Source organism: Amphiprion ocellaris, chromosome 4 (assembly GCF_022539595.1).
Source record: "Amphiprion ocellaris isolate individual 3 ecotype Okinawa chromosome 4, ASM2253959v1, whole genome shotgun sequence".
Classification (NCBI taxonomy): Eukaryota; Metazoa; Chordata; class Actinopteri; family Pomacentridae; genus Amphiprion; species Amphiprion ocellaris.
In genome coordinates, this window is record NC_072769.1 from 35,644,430 (window position 1) to 35,665,900 (window position 21,471).

A 21,471-nucleotide genomic window follows, 5' to 3' on the forward strand; every position below is an offset into this window, starting at 1 on the left:
GCTGTTGCCGTGGCAACGTATCGTTGCCGGAATAAACAAAGTACTTTTTGACAGGTTAAAAATGCTCAAATGCTCGCCAAAATTGCCACACATATCTGGACCGGCAACCCATTTCAGATTTTAGGGAAACTGCACATGTGTTTGGCAAAATGGCTCCATAGCGCCACCTGGAAAATTTCAAACATTTACTACGGCCAGTACGTGTCACCTAGAATTATGAAACTTGGTAGGCATATGTAACTCGTCAAGACACACCAAAATGTAATTGACAGCCATGCCCAAAACCCAACAGGAAGTCGGCCATTTTGAATTATATGTCATACGTTTTGACGATTTTGGGTCATTTTTGTACATTTTCAAAAGCTATAAACTCACATAGGGTAACACCGAGAGAGCTGAAATTCGGCCAGGATGTAGTCCAGGCATGGGTGATCAAAAGTTATCAAAATGCTCACCTTAAGTCTGAGGGCGTGGCCATGGCGGCCTCGTGAATTTTGATGCTTCGCCATGAAACATCAACTGCTGTGTAACTGCCCTAAACATGCTCCAATCTGCCTCAAACTTTACAGGTGTGATCAGAGTCCAGTCCTGATCACATCCATAGGCCGACATAAACTCTCGGTCGCAGCGCCACCTGGTGGTTGGAAGGAAATGCTCTATAACTAGCCTGTACATGGTCCGATCTGCCTGAAATTTTACGTGTGATCAGAGTCTGACCCTGATCACATCCATAGGCCAATATACACTCTCGGTCGCAGCGCCACCTGGTGGATGGACAGGAAAAGCTCTAGAAGTAGCCTGAATATGCTCCAATCTGCCTGAAATTTTGCACGTGTGATCAGAGTCCAGCCCTCATCGCATCCATAGGCCGACATGCACTCTCGGTCGCAGCGCCACCTGGTGGATGTGCGTGGATTCGCCGACCAGCAAGGATGCGAGGACCCGTCCAACGCTGCTTGCAGCTTTAGTTTACTTTTTGATCGCAACAACTTGTCAAGATATGGAAATGATTTTAATTTGATATTCATTTCCACGTGTAGTAATCCTGACACCACAGCATAAAAACTAAACAGGAACTATTAAGGAAGAAGTTTCGGTTATCTCCCTGCCTTGTAAATGGAGAAAATTTATTTTTAAAAAATGCATAAAAGTTTTCTTGGTGCATGAACTGAGGCTGCTGACTGACCTTATATTGCACAATGTTCAATGTCTTTAAATATTTTCACAGTAAGGATTCATCTGTCGATCTATCTATACCTGAAACCTGATCCTCTGTATATAGTCTTCTACATGTTTGTTGTTTTTTTTTTTTTAAGAATAAAGTCATCTGTATATAATGCTATGGGCAATTTTTGCACCGTTTTTTTCTTATTTATTCTTGCACTGCCTTTATACTCTTATACTTTCTCCTTTCCTAAGGAAGAAGTTTCAGTTATTTCCCCAGTTATGTTTGAAATGTAACATTACTTCTTCAGCTCAGTGCATCAGTGATCATATTGGTTTAGTGGTTGGAAGTCAATAAAACATTAGCGTCAGTCAAATTGAATGCGTCAGTGGATGGAAGTGGTGGTTGCCTTGTGCTGCTCTTCACTTGACTGCAGCTCCATGGCTCCATCTGCTGGACGGACAGAAGTGCAGCAGCTGATGGCAGCTTCTTTGACCTCACGCTGCTGTCAGACCCACAGATTAGGGTTTATTTCAGATATATATAATAGAAAATAGTAATTAAAAAATAAGCTGATGTTGTATTTTTGCAGCAGTGAGTTTTACAGGGTTAAGAGCAACCAGTCAAAGGTTATTACTGAGGATTTTAAACAAAAACATTCAGGCAAACAGTTAACATCATAGGGTGCCTGACATGTTTGTTTTTTTTCCGGGTCGATACAGATTTTTTTTGTAATCAAGGAGATCAATAACCAAGATTTGGAATCACTACACATTTGCAGAAAAAATAAAGTTTTTGAACAGCACATAAAGTTAAGTTAAAATTAAAATAATCACGAGTTGCAGCCTTTGCTTATTTATGTTTTACATGCTGAAGTTGTCCTTCAGTGTTTCACTGATCAGATTGTGCTGTGGGCAGGAACAAGATCAGAGGGAGGCAGCTGCAGCAGACCCAAAGTAGTTTCACATTCATTTATCTGATCAGATTTCAGGGGGCTTTTTTTTTTTTTTTTTTTTTTTTAAAGAAATGGGACCAATAATTGAAAACATGCTAAATATCAGATGGGATCATTGGTGTCACAGGACATCTGCAGACACAGGTCAAAGATTACAAGGAGTTTATTTAACGAATGAAACTAAAACCAACACAGAAAGGATAACTAAACCAAGGTGAAAACAAAAAGGGGAAACCAGACTAATTGTAGGAGAAAGGTTCTGGTTTCAAAGTCTGTGGTCTGGCAGAGAGCGGAAGAATGAAGAACCGGGCCTTCGTGGATTAAGGTGATTGAGAACAGGTGAATCAACCCCCACATCTGTGAGAGAGATGGGTGGATGGATGGATGGATGGATGGATAGATAGGTAGGGAGGTAGATGGACCATAGATAGATGGATGGATAGGTAGATCCTGCAGTGGGGAAATTTTCAGTGTGGCAGTAGCAGATAGGAAAAAAAGTAAAAAAAAAAAAAAAAAAAGCAGCACTCAGTGCACAGATATAAATAGATGCTTTCTCCTTAGAGAAGAAATAGAAATGCTTGTAAAAAAAAAACCTGTGAAATTGCACATATTGACTTATTTACATTTTATTGCAGTTACTTCATGGGTGATCTGAACTACTGGGAGCAGGCTTGATTGAACACAGTCTGACTGCTGCAGGAAGGAAGGACCTCCTTCAAACATCGTGGGTGAAGCAGTTTGTCCCTGAAGGAGCTGCCGGTGATGGTCCTGTTTCCTGCAGGGGGTGGGAGATGTCCTCCATGATAGACAACAGCTTTGTCATCATCCTCCTGTCTACCACCAGCCCAGGACAGAGCTTGCTTTCTTAACCAGTTTCTTTAGTCTCTTCCTGTCTGCAGCCGTGATGCTGCTGCTCCAGCAGACCACTCCATACAGGATGGCTGATACCACCACACAACCATAAAAGGTCCTCAGAATTGCTCCCTGCACCCCGAAAGACTTCAGTTTCCTGAGCAGGTGAAGTGTGTTCTGACCTTTCTTACACCGTGCGTTGGTGTTCTATCTCTAGACATGTTTGAATGTCTTTATCAATAAATGCTCAAACATATGTTGAGTGTCAGCTCAGCTCTTTGTTCCATACATGTAAATGTTCCAATGTGATTGGTGTCTTGCAGTCAGAGTGTAAAGAATTGAAGCTGTCAGAGGCTTTCTGTGGTGAAGAGGCTGCAGGACATCAGCTGCTCCAACAGGTGAAGCCTTTGTTCTTTGGCTCCAACCAGAAGCAGCAATAAATCAGCATGAGCTGCAGCTTATCCACCTCATAGAGTGTATAATAAAGAAACCAAGAGGTTTTAGTTGATAGCTGTCGCTAGCAGTGTGTTGTTCAGGTTGTGAGGAGAAGTAAAAAGCTTACAGCACCTGGTATTCCCAGGTAGTCTCCCATCCAAATACTAACCGGGCCCAACCCTGCTTAGCTTTGCAGATCAGATGAGATCAGGTGTATTCAGTCTCAGAAACAAACCTCACATGATTCAGATCTTCACTCACACCTTTTATTTGTCGTTTGGTTGCGCCAGTACTAATTGATAGCATCATTTAAGCAAAGTTAGAGCAACATCTTGTAGGACAGGTGGTGTAGAGGTAAGTTTTTTGCCTCCCCGGTACCTTAGTACCTTTATTATCTTCACTTCCTTAATACTTTTGTGTACCATCATTTACGAAAACTAACAGCTACACCCAGTAGGAAGGATAGTGCAGTGGTAAGTTATCTGCCAAGAGGTCCTTGGTTTGAATCCAGCTCAAGGCTCTTTTTACACTTTGGCTGCATGACAACCTCTTGCAACCATCATTACAACAAACTCCACCAGGGACCTTGTGTGACAGATAGCTCACACAGAGGGTGTGTGTCTGTCATGTGGATGGTCACGGTTCGAATCCCCGCTGTGGTGTGGAGTGTCACTGGACTGGAGTGGACTGGACTGGACTTCAAGGATGGATCTGGCAAAAAGGAAAACCAGGAGATTTGCCCATAAGCAAGGCACGAAGGCACGAAGGCACGAAGGCACGAAGGCACGAAGGCACGAAGGCACGAAGGCACGAAGGCACGAAGGCACGAAGGCACGAAGGCACGAAGGCACGAAGGCACGAAGGCACGAAGGCACGAAGGCACGAAGGCACGAAGGCACGAAGGCACGAAGGCACGAAGGCACGAAGGCACGAAGGCACGAAGGCACGAAGGCACGAAGGCACGAAGGCACGAAGGCACGAAGGCACGAAGGCACGAAGGCACGAAGGCACGAAGGCACGAAGGCACGAAGGCACGAAGGCACATTTTTGGCAAATTTTGCCCAAATGTGGAAAAAAAAGCTTGAGCAGAGGGGGGGATTGAACCTGCATTCTCCAGGTTCCAAACCACCATCACTACCTCTGGACTACCGGTCCTACATACCCAAATACAGGCTTTTCTTCTATTCGTCAAGGCGGTGACATCAACACTGAAAGAAAAAAAAAACAATCCACAAAATCAAAAAAAGAAGATAATCTACCTACAACTTTTAAAGAACACGCTAAAAAACACAATACTAAAAAGTCACACTCTTCTCCTCATCACTCATTTTTACATTTTAACACAATTTCAAAGCCACACAAATCATATTCTTCATGTCAAATCACTTCTCTTCACTACAAATGGGAGAGAACAGCAAACAAATAAAATACAACTTATGGCTTAAATATCTTCAAAATCTCTTTGCTATTCCTCTACATTCAAATTCCTCAACACCACTCAACAATCACCTGCAGGATCTCTTACTTCTTTCTTAGCTCTGACAAAACATCTTCAAGACTCTGAGAAGACAACTCATTTTCAACACATTTGCTGCTTCGTCTAATTGTCCACACACATCTCCAGTCATCAACAGGCCTCACCACTGATCAGCTGCACAAACTTACATGTTAAACTTCTCCAAAGATAAAATACAGGCCCTTCTGTCTGATCACAACTTTTACTGGTGGCTCATATTTCAAGTTCATTTCCTTGCAAAGTCTTTATTTTGGATTAAAGTGGGATCTGTGACCAGGCAGATCACTTGTTTATTCTTAGCATTTGGATTTCACTGACATTCCTGTCATGTAGAAAAATAGAAATATCTGCATTGATTCAGCTAAACTAACTGCAGACACTGAGAGGCGTAAAGTTCAACAAATGCTGTTTTTATTTACTTCACTGGTGACATCAGTAGATGCTTGCAGTGAAACCACCACTGCAAATATTTATGCATTTAAGTATTACAACTGAAAACTCCCTACAAACGTCCACTTCTAACACCACAAACATTGACCAGAGGAAATGATATTAGCTGAACATAAAAACATGTAAAACAGCTCTGATGCTTTCATCCTGAGCTCCACTCAAACATTTCACTGTGCAGCAGCTCAGCAGTTTGTTTAAGAAAAGCATTTAGGTTCAATCTGTGAAGCCCAAAACCCACCAGCTTTGAAAAATGACACCATTTACCAGAGTCAAAAACTGTAAAAACAGAAGGAATTGTTGGATTTTCTATGTGAATGTGTCGCCTCTCTAGTTAACTCACCCGGTTACGTCTCCATCCTGACGCTGCTCTGCTGGACCGGAGCTTCTGGACCAGCCGGGTGGACCTTCCTTCACAGATCTTCCCGGTGGGAGTGATTCTGAGTCGGCCTTGGTTGACTGCAAACTCCTTAAAATGGACACATGAGAGGAAATCGTGGACAAATCGATACAACAGCTTGTTCGGTTTGTCCTGTTCTTAAATGGGTAGAAAACTGCTGAGAGCTCTCAGTTCAATTCAATTTTCAATTCAATTTTATTTATATAGCGCCAATTACAGTCAAATTGTCTCGAGACGCTTTACAGAACCCATATGCCTGACCCCCAGAGCAAGCCAAAAGGCGACAGTGGCAAGGAAAACACCCTTTTAACAGGGAAAAAAACCTCGAGCAGAACCCGGCTCTAATGTGGGGGGAACCATCTGCCTGCTGGCCGGGCGGGTTGAGAGGGACAGAAGAGGTAGAGAGGTAGAGATAGAGGGGTAGAGGTAGAGATAGAGGGATACAGATAGAGGGGTAGAGATAGAGAGGTGGGGGGGTGGGACACAAGGACCATAAAACACAGCCACACATTTGAAGCATCCAGCATCCAGCTCTGGGACCAGGGACACTCGGAGAAAGGACACAGAAAGAAACAGAGTGAATGTAATGCAATAATGGTATATGTAGTAAATACATAGGTAGTTAGAGAAGGGCTCAGTGCATCAAGAGAGGTTCCCCAGCAGTCTAGGCCTATAGCAGCATAACTAGGGGCAGAACTAAGGGACGTCAAGAGGGGAAGTCAGTTGTGCAAATGAAAACACAAGCATACCCCGTCAGGGTCCCCCAGTCAGCCCTAACTATAAGCTTTGTCGAAAAGGAAGGTTTTAAGCCTGGTCTTAAAAATAGAGAGGGTGTCCGCCTCCAGAACCCAAACTGGGAGCTGGTTCCACAGGAGAGGCGCCTGATAACTGAAGGCTCTGCCTCCCATTCTACTTTTAGAGATTCTAGGAACAACAAGTAAGCCAGCAGTCTGAGAGCGAAGAGTTCTGCTAGGATAATATGGTACTATCAGGTCTTTAAGATATGATGGAGATTGGTTGTTAAGAGCTTTATATGTCAGAAGAAGGATTTTGAATTCTATTCTAGATTTAACAGGAAGCCAATGAAGAGAATCCAATATAGGAGAAATATGATCTCTCTTGCTAACTCCCGTCAGTACTCTGGCTGCAGCATTTTGGATCAGCTGTAGATGTTTCAGAGAGCTATTGGGACAACCTGATAATAAGGAATTACAGTAGTCAAGCCTAGAAGTAACAAATGCATGGACTAGTTTTTCTGCATCACTCTGAGACAGGATGTTCCTGATTTTCACAGTATTTCTCAGGTGGAAAAAGGAAGTCCTACAGATTTGTTTTATGTGCGAGTTAAAGGACATGTCCTGGTCAAAGATAACACCGAGGTTCCTCACAGTAGTACTGGAGGCCAATGTAATGCCATCCAGAGTAGCTATATGCTTTGAAAGCAATTCTCTAAGATGTTTGGGGCCAAATACAATGACTTCAGTCTTGTCTGAATTTAGTAGTAAGAAATTATAGGTCATCCAGGTCTTTATGTCCTTAAGACAATCTTGCAGTCTAGCTAGCTGATTAGTTTCATTTGGCTTCATAGATAAATACAATTGAGTGTCGTCAGCATAACAATGGAAATTAATACAGTGCTTCCTAATAATGTTGCCTAAGGGAAGCATGTATAATGTGAACAGTATTGGTCCTAAGACAGAACCCTGAGGAACTCCATGATTAACCCTAGTATGCTCAGAAGAGTCATTGTTGACATGCACAAACTGGAACCTGTCTGATAAGTAGGATTTAAACCAGTCCAGTGCTGTCCCTTTAATGCCAATAGAATGTTCTAGTCGCTGTAATAAAAGTTTGTGGTCGATTGTATCGAATGCTGCACTAAGGTCCAATAAAATAAGTATAGAGACCAGTCCATTATCTGACGCTATGAGAAGGTCATTAGTAACTTTCACCAGAGCTGTTTCTGTGCTATGATGCACTCTGAAGCCTGACTGAAACTCTTCAAACAAGCTATTCCTTTGTAAATGTTCACATAATTGATTTGCAACTGTTCTTTCCAGAATTTTGGAGAGAAATGGGAGGTTGGAAACTGGTCTATAGTTGGCTAAAACATCTGGATCTAGAGTGGGCTTTTTAAGTAAAGGTTTGATTACAGCAACCTTAAAAGCCTGTGGTACATAACCTGTTACTAGAGAGAGATTAATCAGATCTAACATTGAGGAATCAGCTCTGACAGAGTGTTGCTCTGACTCCATGTGTGACTGAGGCTGGAGTGAACAGAGCTGCTGCTGCTCAGATGCAGCTTCTTATTAGCACAACAACAGACGCTGCGTTCACTACGTCTGTGGGTGTGGAGCTGATAAAGAGGATCTTCACCACTGACCTGAGCTGCTGCCACACGGTGAGACGTCCAACAGAGTCACTGAGCAGCTGATGATGAAGAAGATGAAGGCTTCAGGAGGAGGTGGAGGAGGAGAAGCTGCAGGGCCACATGAGACACTGAAGAGACAAACCAGAAATGATTCACACACTAGACATGAAGAAAAGAAAACATCAGAGAGTGTAAAATACAAGAATGAGTCCTGAACATCACAGGCGTAACCCGTAGAGCTACATGACCACACATGTTCTGGTCTTGAAAACGTGTATTAATCCAATAGAAAGTCTAGGGGTAGGGTTAGGGTTGGAGAGGAAGGTCCTTACAGTTGTAATGAAAAAAATAGGGTAATTAATATTACACATAAATATTTTTAATGTTAATACTAAGCAGCCGAATATTCTGAGAAATTAATCCGTGGTTTTTCCTTCAGCCGTTGTAGATCTAGATAACCTAAAGGTACAGTGCAACCACAACGGCTGAAGGAAAAACCCCAACTTTATTCTAAGAATTTTTTGGCTAGTGTGACTTAATATTAAATTATGAAAAAATGTATAATTTTATATCCATGTTTTTGGTACATTGCTACTGTCAGGATCTTCCTCTGTAACCCGAACCCTACCCCTAGACTTTCTATTGGATTGATACACCTTTGCTGACAGCTAACATGTGTGATCATATAGCTCTGCGGGTTAAGCCACTGAAGCATGTAGTTGGTCCTCAATGCTGAGGCCCTGGTTCGATTCCCGCTCGCAACCCTGTGCTATATTAGTTGTTCTCATTCTTATTTCTACCCCATTGTCTGGCTGTCTCTCACTACGCCTATCCATCAATTAACTGCAAAAGACTACAACACTTATTTACAAATTTCCTGTTTATTTATTAAATACAATTTTTTAATTTCTTACATCTTTTTTCCCCCCATACTTTATAAAAGTTTAATTGTCTTAACTTTTTCCCATTTATTTAATTGCTTCTTTTTTATGTATTTTCTTTCTTTAATCTTCTTCTTCTTTCTAGAATTTAACACCAACCTTCAATTTTGGGTCATTTTTAGACATTTTGAAAAGCTATCAACTCAAACAGGGTAACACCGAAAGAGATGAAATTCGGCCAGGATGTAGTCCAGGCATGGGTGATGAAAAGTTATCAAAATGCTCACCTTAAGTCTGAGGGCGTGGCCATGGCGGCCTCGTGAATTTTGATGCTTCGCCATGAAACATCAACTGCTGTGTAACTGCCCTAAACATGCTCCAATCTGTGTCAAACTTTACATGTATGATCAGAGTCCCGCCCTGATCACATCCATAGGCCGACATAAACTCTCGGTCGCAGCGCCACCTGGTGGATGGAAGGAAATGCTCTATAACTAGCCTGGACATGGTCCGATCTGCCTGAAATTTTATATGCGTGATCAGAGTCCAACCCTGATCACATCCGTAGGCCGACATACACTCTCGGTCGCAGCGCCACCTGGTGGATGGACAGGAAAAGCTCTATAAGTAGCCTGAACATGCTCCAATCTGCCTGAAATTTTACACGTGTGATCAGAGTCCAGCCCTCATCACATCCATAGGCCGACATGCACTCTCAGTCGCAGCGCCACCTGGTGGACGTGCGTGGATTCGCCGACCAGCACGGATGCGAGGACCCGTCCAACGCTGCTTGCAGCTTTAATTCTTTATGTTTTTATTATGTTAAAATTTGCCTTTAAATATTTTATGTCATTCTTATCCAAGTTTCATAGTTATGGGCTGAGACCTTTCAGTTTTTTCCTCGGTTACATTTTAACTATGGCCTCATACCTTTTAAGTTAAGAGTTTTAATAAAGGTTGCTCAATAATACTATTTCTGATAAGCTTCTTGCACAGTCAGACCATTCTATGCTTCAGAATGATCTGATGGTGCGAGACCAAATAAAACATAACTAAAGTAAGATTTGAAATTACATCTTATCTTACCTAAAGCTGTTTGTTTTTAAATTCTCTAATTATTGCTCTCAGTTTTATATATTTTCTATTCTTCCTTTTTGATATTTTTAATTCTAAACTTCTTGCACAAATGACTCATAGTGCTGGTTTGCAGTTTCATGCAATGAGAGCTGAGAGTGAACCAAACCAGAAAAGATATTTCAAATTGTCATCTGATACACTGCAATAGTAAAAATATAGAATATATTTCCTGAGGTCTCTTTGGGTGAAATGTGCACCAGCTCTGTGGCAATGCAAAGGAATCAGATTACTCGGTAGCGCACCGGTTCCTTTAGCTGATATTTTTAATGCCTCTGCTTATTCTGCAGCTGTCTTTTTCACACTGATATGATTGGGAATTTGTTGAAATGCAGACAGAGTCTCCAGAATTCTCCCTGATGGGCAATTTGTGGGCAGTCAAGTTGATAGACAAGGACGCAACATGCTAAATCACTAATGAATAACTGCACTTAGACTCGCAGACAACCCCCTGAAAACTGCCTCCTACGTACATTCATGTTTTCTATCAGCATCTCTGAGTCCTTGATGTGCAGAATGAACAGTATCCCTCCCCTCTCCTCCCCCACTCCCTGCCTCTCTCATGCCTCCAGGCGCTGCCTTATTTCCCCCCGAGGAGTGGTGCAACTCCCTGCCAATTCTCCCCAATCCATCAGTGAGTGTTCTGCCTCCCAGAGGAGCCTCCAACGCCAGCTCCGGCCCTCCTTCCTCCACCTCCCACCCACCAGCACTGACAGACTGACCCGGTCCTGTTTTTAAATCCTCATATTATGTTTTGTGTGACAGACAGATTGGCAGGTGCTGAGTGTGGACAAATAGGCCGCAGTGACCAGTGAAGGCTGCAGCCTACGTGGTTGTGTAACAGTAAAATGTGATTATTTTATTATTTCCTCCACTTTGTAATGGCCTATTATTAGAACCATTGTTAATATTATTGGTTTTGAGAATCTCTTGGCAGAAATGGCAGCACGGTTGACTGTTTAATAGTGTGTCCAAATATTTAGAGGTGTGAGCTTGTTGGAAAAGTCTTTGTTATAAACTCAGCATTCAGGGAGCCTCGTTGTTGGAGAAGTTTTCTAAAGTAAATGCAGTTGTTAGATATTTAGGGTTGGGGTTCAAACAGTCTTCACTGGGGTGTTTTTTATTTATTTTTTTTTAACTTTATTTGGCTTAAACTGAGCAAAACCACAAAATGCTATATGAGAGTATCACATTTTGGTCATTTTTAAAAATGTTTTCATTCAAAATGCAACCCATAAATTTACTGGCATTTGGTAAATTGAAATGAAAAAATATCACAGCTAGACTTATGTATATTACACTCTAAAAATAATCTCAAGGGATCACTGCTTAATTAAATGCGCGGCTGCAAGAAAAAAAGAAAAAACCTCTGAATTAATGATTTAGCTGGTTTGAATTTGCAAACATTATTTTGAAAGGTTGTATTCACATAATAATGCTGCTAAATAACACAACTTAGTACTGTGTGTAATTCAAACTAAAATTCCTGATTTAGTTGATTTGAAACTACATTCAAGTTAATGCAACCTAAGAAAATGTAATTGATGACCAATTTTTTCTTCACCGTGATGTCAGGATTTCAGGATGTTGAACTCTTCTTTCTACTCAACAGTGGAGCAACTTAGTTTTCAAAATGTATGAATTTTTTAAAAAACGTGTCTTCATAATTATGATAAAATATGAATACATTTCTCAAATCCATAAAAATGTCACTTACTTATACTTAATCCCTCATGTTTTTGACCTTTTAGTGCTTTGTGCATTTTAAAATGTCAAACAAAGTTGACAGATCTCAACTCTGCACTGTAAAAAGTACATCTTAGCTACCACAATGCCATATGGTAATATTGATTTTCAATAAACAAATAACACGTCAAAGCCAGATATATGCATATTACACTCTAAAAAGTTTTTATACAACCTATTCCCACTTCCTGAATAAATGAATAACTGCAAGATAAAATTTAGGATTTAATGATTTAGATAAACATTTTACACAGCAAACGTTGTTTTGATAAGTTGTGTTGACATAATAATGCTGCATCAACTTAATATATTTAGTTTCAATATGTTTTGTTTCAATATTTTAATATTGTGTGCAATGTCAACCTGAATTTTAATGTTTGTTGATTCAGAATGAAATTCAAGTTTAAGTAACTTGATAAAAAATTTGCCTGATAACTTTATTTTCTTCACCTTGAATTCCAGATTTCTATCTAATAGATATGCCTTGAGAATTTCAGATGGTTAAAAATGTGTGTTAGAGGATATTTCAAGGTGAATTCCATGTCTTTAACAAATAAATTCCACTAAAGCAGTGAATCTGTGAATGTTTTCAGTTGCGATATTACAACAATGGACTCGTGCACAGAGTTTTTCTACACCTGCTGATAGTCGATAGGATATGTTGTTCTACTGAATGCAGCTAATGCTAGTCATATTTAGCAGTGAAATCTGTCTGCAATCTAGACAGTATAACGATAAAGTTTCATTTGGCAGTTCTGCTGCTAGAGAGGATTTTTCATGTTTATTTATAATTTGTTGGAGCATTTCAATTAGTTTTGTTTTTGCTTTCAAAATTTTAATATTTTGTCTTGAAATACACAATTGCTACTAAGGAAAATCTGATTGGAGCAAGTTATTTTTTATAAAGTTTTTGTCAACTTTAAAACTTGTGTTCATAAATATGGTCATTTCTTACGTAGCAGGCAAAAATGTCTGTTAAATAACAACAACAGAAAATGACATAGTTAAAACTAATTTATATGAGTAATCATTTACTTCATGATTGGTTACATTTTTGCAACCATGAAGTAAATAAAAACGTATCTTTGACAGTAGAGAAGAATCTAATACCATCAACCCAATGTAGTTTGTTGGTTGACCATAATTTCATTAGAAGTTGTCATAACTCAAAAGATTGATGCAAACTGTTTTGTTTGTTTGTTTTTTGAAGTGGGTGGGGGTGCATAGAATAATATTGTAGGATCTTAAACTTAACATTTATATTAATTAGGTTAATTTCTGTAATTTATAATGTCATAGGGCCTTAGCTACAGTATATTATTACATTAGTTAAGTTATTCCCCATAATTAATGACACTGCACAGTCTCAACTTTAATGTAGCATCCTCAGGTAAAGTAATATTTCTATATTTTTATACATAGATTATTAAAGTAAAATTACACCATAAATATCCATCATTTAAAGTATTTTTAATCTATTTTTGTAAGTTTTAATTGCTAATATATAAATTATTCAAGCAAAATCACACAATAAATAACGTCAGGGTTTCAGTCTGAATATTTACAATTATTCGGTTATTGTGCAATACTTTTACCAGAAAGCAACAGCTGTTGTTTAAACGTCACATACACAAATGTTGTCTTAACTTGATTTAACTGCTTTTTCTTGTTTATGTTGCATGTAATATGATATGTGTTTGAATTTGTTTTACATTTTTTTTGTCTAATTTGACATTTCTTTGATTGTAAAACTCTTTATTAATAGTGTTTTATGAAGTGTTTGATTTACACTTTCAGTTTCTCCAGCAGCCCTGCAACAAAACCCTCAGATTTTTGCAGTTTTTAACCTTATTTTGGATAATTGCTGCTGTACTGTTAGAATTTACATGTATTTATATGTTTTGTTTTTTGTTTTTACAGTTGTTAATCACAGTGTTGATGAGAGGAGGCTCAAAGTCTGAATAATTAGAAATATTGTAGAATTTTATCCTTGATATTTATATTAGTTGGGTTAATTTCTAATACTGCAGGGTCTAAGCTACAGTATATTATTACATTCCTCAGTTTATTCTCCTTAACACCACTGTGGGGTCCTTAATATTATAGTCAAGAAAAGTGGTATTTTCTATTTTTGTAGGACTTAATTCTGAATATATAAATTACTGAGGTAAAATCACACTAGTAATAACATTACAGAGTGTCAATACCAATATTTACACTTTATGTTGTAATTTTTTTATATTTGGCGTCTTGTGTTTTCTGAACTGTTTGATTCTCGTGTTCAGTTTTTCCAGCAAAAAAGCACCAGATTTCTATAATTTTGGAGAATGGCTGCACTGTTGTTAGGATTTCTAAGTGTTTATGTGTATTTTACAGTCATTTATCAGAGTGTTGATGAGAGGGGGCTCACAGTGGAGATTCTGTGCTGCTCGGATCTAAAATACTTCAAAGAGCAGGAGGAGACTCAGCACCGCGGACAGCGCCTCTCTCTCCCCGCTCTCTCCCGGGGTCTCTCTGCCTCTCTCTCTCTCAGTCTCCCCCCTCTCTCCCTCTCTCTCCCTTTCTCTCCCTCTCTCTCCCACTGTCTCTTCCGGACTCACACTCGGCAGCTGGCTGCGTTACAGCTCCTCCCTCCTGTGTGGTGGCTTTTCCCGACCAAAGATCCTTGGACGTGAACAGTTTCGCTGAAGAGCACTTTTTCTTCCCTCCTCCCCCAAAAAACACGCAGACGGACAATCGAGGCGTCAGTTTCTTCCCACATCGACCTGAGAGACGGGAGTTAAGGTGTAGGATAAGGTCTCCAGCCGTCCTTCACCCCCTCCACCTCCCCAAATCTCTGTCAGCGATGGAGACTTGGGCTGGCTTCTGCCCAGCCTTGCACTTGTCCCTGGGTATCTGGCTGATGGTGGCCGCTCACACCCTGCAACATGCCAAGGCGGAGATAACTTGCGCATCTTGTCCGTCGCCGGTTCAACTTCACCTGGAGGAATTACAGCTGGGGATACCCGCCGACCCGACACAGGAGCCGGCCAGCCTCAGAAACATCCGAGTAGAGTTTGGCGAACTCGGGGTTACCGAGCTGAATACTGGAATAGACGGAGAACAGTTCCCCGAAGAGGTCAGTTTGGATGGAGTTAGCGCGCCCGGAGATACACCCGGATCCGCTGGGCAGAGTCAGCACGGTGGAGGCGGCCAGCCGGAGACCGCTGAGGACGCTGCGCTCCGGAGAGCCAAGAGGAGCGGCGGTCCTGAGTTTGCCGACTTGAGCGAGAGCGGGTGGAGCGGGCGGGCTGGTGTGGACGCTGGCGCTCCGGAAGATCGGGGCTCTATGTTGGACGGACAACGGCAGGGCAGGTCCGAGTTCAGGTGGAGCAGGGACGAAGGGAGAGGGAATAACCGGCAGGACGAGCCGAAGCTCACCAGCAGCACTTTCTCTCTGACTGGGGACTCTGCGCACAACCACGCGGTGGTCTACTGGTCCGGACAGAACAGCAGCGTAAGTACAGCCGCTTCCTTCTTTCCCCCCCAGCGGCTCAACTCTGACCGGAGATTTTGGAGATATTTTGAGAGAATAAACTCCGTGACGCACAGAGCAGAGCCTCGGTGCTCTGTCGTGCCACTGAGTTTGGGTTCACTGTTAACAGGTGCACTGGATGCGCACTGACGCACACTGTTCCTTAAATGCCAGAGCAGTGCAGCGCAGTGAATCTGAGGTTATTCCGCCGCGACCTTTGACTCTCCTCAGAAAATTACGCACTAATCTCCTCAACTCAGACGTCCCTCCTGCTCTTATCCAAACATGTGCGCTTCTCCGCTGGCATGCGCAGCGATTTGTCAGTTTAATATTTTGTTTTGTCGTGATTTATAGCCTTAGCAGGGGAAATATATTTATGATTTATTTGCAGCGAATCTGAGATATGCAAATGCATGATTCATTCCTCCCAACTGATGCGAGCTTTTTTTCATCCACATTAATTGAGCGGGGAAGGAGGGAGTCATAAATTATTGTTCAATCTCCAATAAGCCCTTAAATTCTTTAGATTATGAGTCAACTCTTGGTGCCTTTACTTGAATTTAGGAGTTTATCGAACTGAATACCTAAAAAGGCGAATTAATTTTAGTTTTATTGACTGTTTAGGAGTGATTTATTCCTTTAAATGTAATATTTAGCCCAAGCCAAGGTGTGCTGCAGCCAGTGTGTTGCAAATCTTAAGATGCTCTCCCTTGTTGCATTACCACACACTTTCCAAAGGGGGTGTTTGGAGGTTTAGTCCTAACCCCATATGCATTATCACCAAGGAGGAGATACGTGGTGTCTGTTTTTGTTATTCTAAACATCTAATTTATGGGCATTTATTTGAAGGAAATGAATTTGTAAACACTTCAAGGGTACAAGATGGTCAATTTAAGATTCAAACTTGCAGCATTAATGTGATCTCTGTGTGCAGCAGGACTACATGTGAGCTTTGTGTCACAAAATTAGTGCAGGTCAAAGACCTTGGCAGCCTGCTGCCATAATGTGTAAATCTTTGCAGCGGCTGTAAATAGTTCTCACTGAAACACTTACTTGTCTTTGAAATGACACAGGCCACATTGGAGCTCATGAAATGGTCGAGGATCCGTCCCCTCTTACACAAGTGGGCCCTCGTAGGAGGAGAATAATGAGACAAAATGAATCAAAGTCATTTACAGCAGCATGTGAGCTCACAGGAAGCCGATGGCCTCTTCTTTGTGGCTTCATGAGCTTAATTTGTTGTTATGGCTGCTGCTCTCGCTTTATTCCATTGGAAAAAAAGAGAGAAAAAGCCCACATATTCAGTCTTGTCTGAGCTGATTATGACATGGTGCATGAACTTGTTTTTTAACCCGCAGTGAAGACTGAGGCGCTGTGCTGTGGACTGTGTTTGTGTGGCTGCATGAGTGTGTGCTGGATGGAGGGGGTGAGGAGGTTATCGTGTGCCGCTGCCCCTCAGCTCTAAATCTTTAATAATTATCTTGAAGACTGAGGCCTCTATTTCAAAGGCTTTTCTTCTTCTTTTGTGGCAAAAAAAGGAATAAAGTCAGGCCTGGCCTCCAGAGCATCCTCAAGAGAGGAGATCTGCTACTTAATCTTCATCGGTGCTTGTTCTGGTGATGAATGGAGGAGCAGGAAAGAGAGAGTGAGCTGCGAGGCGTCTGACTTCACTCTGGCAGTAGTTAGTTAGAATTAGAGGCTGGCTAATGGAGGACTAACTGGTTGGATGGATGACTAGCTTCAGGTTGGGCCCCTTCATTTTTCATGTGACCTAATGCTTCAGAGACAACAGAAACATGACAACAACTGGTTGTTTGGTTCGACACTCGGAGCCTCCTGAGGCATCATTCTGGCCTCGAGGTTGAGCTGAAGTTTATTCCAGATAGGGACATCTGTTACTTGTCTTTCACCTCATGTTCTCAGTCTGTCAGCCTTCAAGGTTCCACCAAGTCCTGGTACAACAATGACCTCCAGATCTAGAACAAATGACCTCTTGTGGCCACATGGGCTTATTGCACACATGGAACGAGGTTTGGGTTGTTGGATCCACAAAGACAAACACCGGAGACATTATTTTCCAACCACAGTCAGTTTCTTTCCACCTTGATCAGAATTTTCTCCAAATTTACGATTAAATTTGTCTTCTAAGCCCAGCGGCAATCATTTTTCAATGGGCGAGTAGCAACTAATAAGTGTTTCTTCAATTAGTTGTTTGGTCGCTGAAAGTGTCAAAAATGGTGCAAAATGATCTTCTTTCCTTGTTTTGTCCACAACCCAAACATATTCATTTTAGCCTCATACAGGAGGAAATAAACCGCCGTTTAAGAAGTCTTTTGTTCTCAAAATTGCTCAGACTGATAAAGTATCAATATGGTTCACCATGAGTTTAAGAGCTCTAGTTTCTACCTGGTTGACTGTACCGGAACCATTCTTTTATTCTTTAATAGCCTCACTCTAAACTGAACCAAGTGGTACTTCTTTAAACATGGCATTGGTTGTTCTTAACTTTGACCAAGCAGTTTTTTTTATCCATGACCATTCTCTAACCAAGTAGTTCTTTGTAGTTCCAGGCATTATAAAAGGGTGAAGATTTAGTTTTAACATGAAGGAAATGTCTGAGGGTCCTGATCTAAGAAATTCTCAGCATGAAACTATTCATTTCCTGCATTCTGGTAAATTTTTATGCATCAGTTTATACACTGTCTGCATTGATTTTATGTGGAAATGGCTTATCTTTCATGCACAATGAGTAAATGTTATAGTAGTTCCTCAAATTGCAGTCCTTTGCTTCTTTTATATTATTAAAGGGACAAATACAGCTCTTTGAATAAATAACATAAAATCTACAACTGTGGTTGAGGGAGTGAGTTCAAATAAAGGGAGGAAAAGTCTAATTTTGTCTGTTTGGTATTTGCTATAATCTGGACTGTAACCTTTTAAGTGCAGCATATATCAACAGAGAGGAGGTCAGGGGTTTTAAAAGTGCTTCAGCAGGGGCTCAAAGGTTTGCACGAATACACTCTGAGCATAGTGTATGTAAAAGATGGATGTAGCCAGCATGATGTCCCCAGAGGTTTGTGGACAGTTTTGAAACCTTGGGTTTGGAATTTCACCAAAGCCATTTTGGGCTTGTGAAACTGGTTTGCCAGTGACCAAATAGGCCCACCTGAAAACATACCTCATTTCACTGTCAGTTTTCCTCTAAATGGGACAATAGTGTACAAAAAGAACACCATGCTCTATAAAGGGTGATCAAAAAGTTCCAAGACCATTTGTGGTGCACATACACGGAACATGTCACAGCTGAGTGTATGTAACATACGGGAGTCAGGATGTTCAGGTTTTTATGGCAGGTATAAGACATCATATTCTGTTTCAGTCAGCAGCTAGATGATCCAACCTTTATGTGGAGGATCATCATGGTGACCAGAGAACGGTCTGCACCTACCAAAAAGAGATGAAACAGTGCCACAATTTCCAAAACCAGAGAAGACGCATCAGTTTGGGAGCACCAGGAGGATGTTCCTTGCTTTTCTTCAACATTTCCACGGTTATGCACCATAACTGCATCCCCAGGGTTGGAGTTCTACTATAACGTCCTGAGGCGTCTAAGGGAGGATTTTTCGAACTCATGAATAGAACTCGTCACTCTCCACCTGCCCTGCTCAACACATTTAGCTCCCTGTGACTTCTTTTTGTTCCCCAAAATGAAATTCAAGCTGAAGTGCTGCTGTTTTGACACCATTTAGGAGATTCAGTTGATCACAGATGCTGCTTGACATGTTTACATAATGGGACTTCTAGGGAGCGTTACAAATGCTGCAGGAGCACTGGGAGCAGAGTATCACCGGGGATGGTAGCCAAATTTCAAAGAAGTTTTGATTTTGTGCAGTCTTAGAACTTTTTGATTGCACCTTGACTTGGAGGGTACACCCAACTTTAATATATAGTCTGTGATCCAGAGCTGCTGGGTGCAAAACATGTCTGTCATCATTTTTGGATTTATTATGTATTTTTTAAAATTATTTTCTGACCTTGCAGCTCTATGACTAACATCATGCTGGCAATCTGACAGCAGATAGTAAAAGTTCTCTGTTTGTTTGGGTGTAAATATTTGTACAGTCTGAGCCTGGACTGCACTTTAATTTCTAGTGTGTATTTTTGGTTTGTTGTGTGTTTTGCCAAGCCAGTTCTTCCAAGGCAGCTAAAAATTAGGAATATTATGACACAGTTAATTCGTAGAATTCATAAAAATACTCCCGACAGTTGTGTTTTTCATGCATAAGATAAAGGTGAAGGCTTCAAGAACGGCCGTTAAGACCTGCGCTCACAACCGGGTTGCCAGATTTGGCGACTCTCCGCAATAACACAATGGCGACAATCTCGTGAAGCTCATGGACAGAATGCCAAGAGAGTGCAAAACAGTAATCAAAGCAAGGGGTGGCTATTTTGAAGAATCTAAAATATAAAACATGTTTTGACTTATTTCACTCATTTTTGTTTACTACATAATTCCGTAAGTGTTCATACATCGTTTGGATGCCTTCAGTGAGAATCCGCAATGTAATAAGGAAAAAACATTAAAGGAGAAGGTGTGTACAAATTTTTGACTGGTAGTGTATATATATATATATATATATATATATATATATATATATATATATATATATATATATATATATATATATATATATATATATATATATATATATATAGATATATATATATATATATATATATATATAGATATATATATACACAGTACATTATATGGATGCAACTTTTGGTGAAATATTCGGGCTTTTAGTAAAATAAATATTTTAGACCGACTTTATTAATCCCCAGGCTAAAAGGCGGAAACACGTCACCAATTTGTCAACATAGCACACGTGCTGTAGTTTGGTTGCCGCAGCAGCTCGTGCTAACTGAAGTGATGTGAGCAGACGATTAAAATGGATTAATTTCTACCCAAACTAAGAAAATGTACAGAAACAAAGTGGAGACAGACGACAAAAAAACTCGGAGTTTAGACGAAGCGGAGTCCGGAGAGCTGAGCAGCGGACAGGCAGCAGGTGTTTCCAGGTTACACCACAAAGTACGAACTGGAGGCGCAGCGAAACTTCCAGAAACTTCCATGGATTTATATAGTTTGTATCGGAGCAACACTTGGTGGATAAAATGCGAACCAACCTGCCCCGGTTTCTGGAGGACAAACTTCTCAAACCTAACCTGGAAGACAACATAGTCAAGCATCAGCAGCTCCCTTGGTCAGGTAAGATGGTTTCAATAGAGTTATACTGGCTGCAGGACATATTATGGGATGTTGAATTTGGTCTTTACTTTCTCATCAGCTGTTTGTTAGACTGAAGGTGGAAGGTTGGAAAGTTTGGAGTTGTCGCCCAACTCGACATGTTTTAGTTGGAAACATGAATATCTGTGCCATGACAGCATTTTACGCAGTTCATTTCATGTTTTGGAAACGTGGCACTAAATCCAGCCGGCCAGGCAAAGAGAAATAACGCCGAATTCTTCGCTTTGGCTGTTTAAAGCTAACATCATGTCTTTTTATTTTGTAGTATTTGTTTGAATTAAATGATTTTTTTTAACCTCAATGAGACTTTCCAGGAAAAGTCTCATTGATTTTAAAATGTCTTTTTTACAAGTGTATCCTGGTGCACAGGACAGGCATAAAACGACACAAATAACGTTTACATAAGGGTTAAGCATCATAGCATTATAATCATAGATCCCACGGCATCAGTGATCGTACAGGACAATGTGAGTCATAACATGTGCATCACAAATGAATCCTGTAAATTTGCTTCAAATTCCTTTTAATGGTGGTTTTCTGTGACCTTTTTCTAAAGCTTATATCATATTTCATGATGAAATTGCCTTGGTAAAGACATGTTTTGGTATCCTTGGTTCTGGCTCAGGCCATTTTTGGATTCTTGACTTTGTATTATGGGCTGTCTGATGGTTTTTAACATGTCTGTGTATGCGCACTGGGGTAAGAGTATGGCTTTCTTTTATCTAAACATTTCTATTATCAAAA

The 21,471-nt window shown here is 40.8% G+C and overlaps 1 protein-coding gene and 1 long non-coding RNA gene across 2 annotated transcripts in view; one reads left to right on the forward strand and one right to left on the reverse strand.

Annotated features, from left to right (window-relative positions):
• Positions 1 to 4,532: 4,532 nt before the first annotated feature.
• LOC129348794 (uncharacterized) lies at positions 4,533 to 8,478 on the reverse strand. The gene is made up of 3 exons (XR_008601487.1): positions 8,154 to 8,478; positions 5,714 to 5,839; positions 4,533 to 4,615 (listed from the first exon to the last, which is right to left on the reverse strand). It is a non-coding gene; the product is annotated as an uncharacterized LOC129348794 (long non-coding RNA).
• A 5,997-nt stretch (positions 8,479 to 14,475) lies between these two features.
• Positions 14,476 to 21,471, forward strand: part of sorcs3a (sortilin related VPS10 domain containing receptor 3a) — a 314,018-nt gene continuing 307,022 nt past the window's right edge. Inside the window, exon 1 of the mRNA XM_055010019.1 lies at positions 14,476 to 15,398. Coding sequence (XP_054865994.1) covers positions 14,748 to 15,398 — 651 coding nt within the window. The 5' untranslated portion in view covers positions 14,476 to 14,747. The remainder of the gene's footprint in view (positions 15,399 to 21,471) is intronic.